General features: G+C 32.3%; 1 protein-coding gene across 1 annotated transcript; it reads left to right on the top strand.

Moving 5' to 3' along the window:
* Positions 1 to 931: 931 nt before the first annotated feature.
* LOC116125063 (GDSL esterase/lipase At5g45950) lies at positions 932 to 2841 on the top strand. Its single transcript, XM_031410797.1, has 5 exons — positions 932 to 1224; positions 1417 to 1547; positions 1640 to 1873; positions 2161 to 2413; positions 2502 to 2841. The coding sequence occupies exons 1-5, from the start codon at positions 942 to 944 to the stop codon at positions 2690 to 2692; spliced, it is 1092 nt and encodes a 363-aa protein (XP_031266657.1). The 5' UTR covers positions 932 to 941; the 3' UTR covers positions 2693 to 2841.
* The last annotated feature ends 3043 nt before the right edge of the window (positions 2842 to 5884 follow it).

The raw sequence follows: 5884 nt of genomic DNA, 5'->3' as shown, positions 1-5884 counted from the left end.
CGACATTTTTCCATCCAAGGTTTGGTGAAATGACACTTTTAAGTTTCAAAATGACACTTTTCCAAGTTCTGTTAGTGTTTTTCGTTAATATTTGATTAAAAAGATGAAAATACCCTTAAATAGTTTATTTTTTAATTAGTTTATTATAAATTAAAATTTAATTAAGTCAAAGTCTTTACTCGATTATTCATTAATTCAAGTGTAAGAATATCTTTTTTTCTTTTGTTTATTTAATTAATTAGGAACATTGATTTTTTATGTTAATTAGTAAAAATAAAAAATATTATATCATGAAAAACCTTAGATATTTAGTAGATTATTGAATAATAATGATGAGATATTGATGATACTATAATAAATAAATATGAAGTTTATTTAACTTTAAACAATTCTATAATATTAATCGTAACTTTTTAGATAGAATTAACTATTTTATCTTTTTTGACTTTTTAATATTTAATTTTTTGGCTAATTAAAAAATAATAAAAAATTTATAAAATCAAATATTTAAGGATATTTTCATCTTTTTAGTAAAAGATTAACAGAAAATATAATAAAACCTATCGAAGGGTGGAAAAGTGTAATTTTGAAATTTGAAGGGTGGAAAAGTGTTGTTTTGCCAAACCTTGGGTGGGAAAATGTCGTTCTTCCTATAATATAATATTATATTTACATTTGGAAATCGAGGCCGTATGAACTGTCGCCGATATCAATGACACGAACAACTGCTCCACTGCCCAAAATTCAATATTCCACTTCAGAATAAATTAATATTTTGCACAGTGCCAGAATTCTGTAAATTTTGGAACTTGTGTTAAATGCTCAACCAACTTAACCAGCTAGCTTTCCTGCTATTCTCAACCAATTTAAGAAGAGATGACCAATTTAAGAAGAGATGAGTTTGATCACAATCAAACAACTAAAACTTTCTTCCTCAGATAATGGGTTTGAATTTGATAAGGATGAGAGTTTTGGTTATGGTTTTGGTGTTGGCGTTGATGCCTTGTGTCTCACAATCTCTGGCCATCAATCAACTCAAACAATTGGCTGCCAAACACAATATAACTTGTATGTTAGTTTTCGGTGATTCCAGTGTTGATCCAGGTAACAACAACCGTCTTGCAACAGACATGAAGGGTAATTTTCTTCCTTATGGGAAGGACTTCTTCAATGGTCGCCCTACCGGAAGGTTTAGTGATGGAAGACTTGCCACAGACTTCATTGGTAATTCCTATTCATTCAATTATATCATTAAGATTTTCACCCATGCATGTTTTTCTGTCATTTTAGGGTTCTATGTTTCCATTTTAGGGAGCTCATAATTAATTACTATCACCTAATTTGAGAAAGCATGCTCAATATAATGACTCAAGAATATTTGCGAACTTAGGTTGATGTTTATATTTCCTTTTCCAGCTGATGAACTTGGGTTTACAAACGCAATTCCGGCTTTTCTTGACCCGAATATCAGTAAGATGGATATACTACATGGAGTTAGTTTTGCTTCTGCTGGTTCAGGCTATGATGAACTTACTGCCAATTTCTCTGTAAGTTATTTTCGTAACCTTTTGAATGAAATATACGTTGTTGAGTCTGGGTTGATTAATTCACAAATTTTGTTTTTGTTTTGATGAAACAGAGTGTATTATCTGTACCCAAACAATTAGAGTATTTTAAGCATTACAAAATCCACCTGAGGCAATTGGTGGGCGTGAAAAAGGCAGAAGAAATAATAAGGAATGCTATTTTTGTAATGAGTATGGGCACTAATGACTTCCTCCAAAACTACTACTTGGAACCCATTCGCTCCGAGCAATACACTTTGGAGGAGTACAAGAATTTCTTGGTTTCTCGCATGGTTGAGGACATTAAGGTGCTCTTCGCTCCCTCTAATTTTGGAATATAAGAATGATTTTATGTTATGTATAAGATATGGCATACTGTTTAATACAGAAATATAAAAACTCGGATGGATTTATATAATGTTATTCTTAAATTATTGAAGTGCATGGGTTCACACAGCTCTGAATGGAGGTTGTAAAAGTTTCAGCCATCTTTAAGAAGTTAGGTTAAGAATTACAACAGAAATAACTTCTGCATTAAATTTGGACAGAACTTCTTGTTTTTTAAACCCGAATTAATTACTCTGTTAATTTTCAGGAAATGAAAAGGCTGGGAGCGACAAGATTGGTCGTTGTCGGGGTCCCTCCCTTGGGATGTATGCCACTTATAAAGACATTAATGGACCAGAACCAGAGTACTTGTGTAGAAAGCTACAACAAAGCAGCTTCCACTTTCAACTCCAAGATTCAAGAGAAATTGGCAATCATTAAGGCAACTTTACGGCTCAAATCTGCCTATTTGGACTGTTTTAATATCATACAAGATGCAGTAAACCACCCCAGAAAATATGGTTAGTATATTTTGAAATATCTAAGTGAATCCAGTTATTCCTTTTACAAAACAAGCATTAAGACTGATGAAATGTGCAAAAATGGCAGGTTTTGTTGAAACTGCAAAGGGGTGTTGCGGGACAGGAACAGTAGAATATGGGAATACATGTAAAGGTTCAAGTGTATGTGAAGATCCATCAAAATATGTATTCTGGGATGCTGTCCACCCAACACAAAAGATGTATCGAATAATTGCCGAAGTGGGTCTGAAATCTCTCAACGAAAGTTTCTTGCTCTGATTATTTATGGAATTTTAGCCCCCAGGCAGGCACCTTTGATTAAAGAATTATTGAGAATACAATATTTTTAACAAGTAAAAAGAACTATAATGTTTTGTTGTTTTATGTACTGTGTCTTTTCATTGATGTTACATCTAATTTTGTTTACATTCAATTCAACCAATTGTATCAATTCTGAATTAATGAATAAATACATCATGTGTGAATTAATGAATGTCTTTAATTAGTGTATGAAAATGTTGTTAGATAGTGATATTTGAAGTTAGCTAGTGAAGATATTATAATATTATTTGACTTGTGGCTAATCAATACTTGGTCAGCTAGATTAATCGAATTAACGAATTTCTTTAATTAATGAATGCTTTAGTTCATATGAATGAAATAAAATGTCTCCCCTATTTAAGAATAAGATTTATTCTATTACCCAAGTAATCGGTTTGTCATATTACCGGTTGGCTAGCTAGATTAGTCTAAAACGGCCTTCTATACTTCAGTTGGTGAAAATGGCAAATGTAATTATAATTTGGTAATGTCCTCCTCATCTTTGAAATTGAGGACGAAACTTAAAATGGCATTCTATGGTGGATAATGTAATTAGTATTTTCACTACTCCAAGAATGTTTCAAGGTCATTTACTCAACCAATACAAATAAGTAAATTTATTAATGTTTCACTTACAAAGTAAATTGTATTTAATTGAATTACCAAAAACAAATCATTTATCACATAAACTTAATATAAATATGGCTTTGACAAATCAACCGTCACCTTTCTTTAGATACAAAATTTGGATGTTTATTTTGTAAAAGTTGTATTATTATGCAAATTAATATACATCAATCATTATATTTTTAATTATAGTGATGTAAAATATTACTATATGTATAATATGGTGATGAATTGAATTTAATAACAACAAATAAATATCAAACTGAACAGGTTTGACATAAATGTATTTGAGCGGTTGTACCTGTCCTGAGATAAGGAGTTATGAGCACAGATAATAGAAGATGATCGCGCCAAAAAAAAAAAAGTCAAAGACTTTGGGAGGGAACTGAGACAGATTCCAAAGAATTGGCATCGAAAATGGATATTTGAAGGTAATGTTGTGGACTTGCGGTGATTAAGACCCCTTTATCTACCCAGGGCAGATTAAAGTTAAACCCATACATATATATTAAAAAATATCGACTTGGTTGTTGCATGTATGGAACCCTTCTCTATCGATAAGGTTAGACAAAAGTGCCTTTATTAATAATAAAGAGTAATCGAATGTCCCACCAAAGGTTTCGCAAAATGACAAGTTCTTACCCCTGATTTCATAAATTCAAGATTCTCACCCCTCTAAAATTAACAATGTTAGTGATTTTTGCGTTTTGACACAGTATAAAGAGTGCTATTATCAAACTACCCTTGAACCTTTTATTTTTTATTGTGGCGGTTAGGTATCAAAAACCTCCCTAGAAGATGGAAGCATATCCATTGCATCCATGCGAGCTGGGCAAACCCAGTTGCCACAATCGGCACCACAAATCAACCAAAGTCAACAATAGTAGCAACGCAGAGCAGACTAGGAGCAGTAGGTGACACGAAGAGGGCAGGGAAATGAAGAAGCCACACAACGGCGCTGTTCGAGCCTACAGGACGCAATGTCACACGTTAGAGTAACGCGCGACAGATGACGTTTAGCGAACTATCAGACGTTGGAGTGATGGGGGTTTTAATAAGGGGACAGGTGATCCTAGGGGTGGTGACAAGTGAGATTTTGGCAGCCGTAATAAGCCAGAATCTGGCTTGAAAAGGCATAACCCTAAACTAGCGGCCGTCGACGATTAGTGAGAGAAATTAGATGGAAATGATGGGGGTTTTGCTATAGGGAGGACGCGGATGCTGATGATGGTGTAGAGGGAGACTAATGACGTCGGAATCAGGCCAGATCGGGCCTAAGATGAGAGTCGTGCGATTGGAAAAAAATCAGGCATGAGGGTGCTTGTGAGAGAAGTTTTAGATGTGGAAGGTTATTTTGAAATTTTTATTTTCATTTCAAATTGAATGCAATGCAAATGACCACCTTTGATCTTTATATAAAACAATTTTTGGTAAATTTAAGGGTGAGAATTTAAAATATATGAAACCAGGATTAGAAACTTACAATTTCGCTAATCTTTGGGCGGGAATATGTCGTTTGTTTAATAATAAATAACAAACTATCAAGGTGATATATACATTCTTGAGTGACAATAATTAATTTGATTAATTCACTAATATAAATCTTAATTAGTATTGATGATGATTAATCTGTTAGTACTTAGTATCAACTGAGAATTAGCAATGATCGATTTTAGCTGTCTCCACTAATATCAATTGAGAATCAATGATGATCAATTCACTGATATCAATTAAGACTCTCTTCGAGTGGTATCACTCTTTTAAATTTATAATATGCCAGTGATGCAAATAGAAACTAGGAGGGTTCTCTTTATAGCTTACAAAAGGCTAGACCATTTATTTACTATAAAGGAGAAATTACCCAATTTTATGTTTTCTAGTTTTGACACTCTTATAATGAGTGAGGTGTACAAATGGAGAAATTACCCAATTTTATACGAAGAAAAACCACTTATAAATAAGAAATAACTTCTAACCAATTACAAATGGAATTTGTTACACAAAATTAGGATTCATTACGGCAAATGAGCTACTGTAATTTTTGCCAACACGAGTCGACGACACCCACACCTTTCTATTTTCAGTTTCAAGTCATAAATGCAATAGTATGTGCCTATCATATTAGTTTTTATATCATTTAAAACATGAAATGTTTTTAAAAAAAAATATTTTATTTAAAATTTTGATATGAATTAAAAGGAATATATAATAGTATAGCAGTAGATGTGACAGTAGAACTTACCAAAATGTTAATAACTAACATGATAGCAGTAGATGTAACAATAGAACTTACTCTAAACCCTGAACACCATAAATCTAGTACACAAGTAATAAAACAAAAACAATCATAGTTTTTAACTACACCCAATCTAGTATTTTAAGTAAAAACAATCTTAGTTTCTAAGACATTTTATCTATGGTATTTTATAACTCTTATATAAAATATCATGTATTCTCGCATTCTCTCGTAATATAAGCCATAATATATAAGCCAAACATAATATATTATGGGACCACAGAACT

The sequence above is a fragment of the Pistacia vera genome, unplaced genomic scaffold (genome assembly GCF_008641045.1).
Source record: "Pistacia vera cultivar Batoury unplaced genomic scaffold, PisVer_v2 Contig160, whole genome shotgun sequence".
NCBI lineage: Eukaryota > Viridiplantae > Streptophyta > Magnoliopsida > Sapindales > Anacardiaceae > Pistacia > Pistacia vera.
This window is presented reverse-complemented; position numbering and strand designations above follow the sequence as displayed.

Coding starts and splice junctions, on each gene's coding strand:
- LOC116125063 (XM_031410797.1), top strand. CDS start 942: ATGGGTTTGAATTTGATAAGGATGAGAGTTTTGGTTATGGTTTTGGTG. Junction 1,225..1,416: donor ACTTGCCACAGACTTCATTG/GTAATTCCTATT, acceptor TTCCTTTTCCAG/CTGATGAACTTGGGTTTACA. Junction 1,548..1,639: donor AACTTACTGCCAATTTCTCT/GTAAGTTATTTT, acceptor TTGATGAAACAG/AGTGTATTATCTGTACCCAA.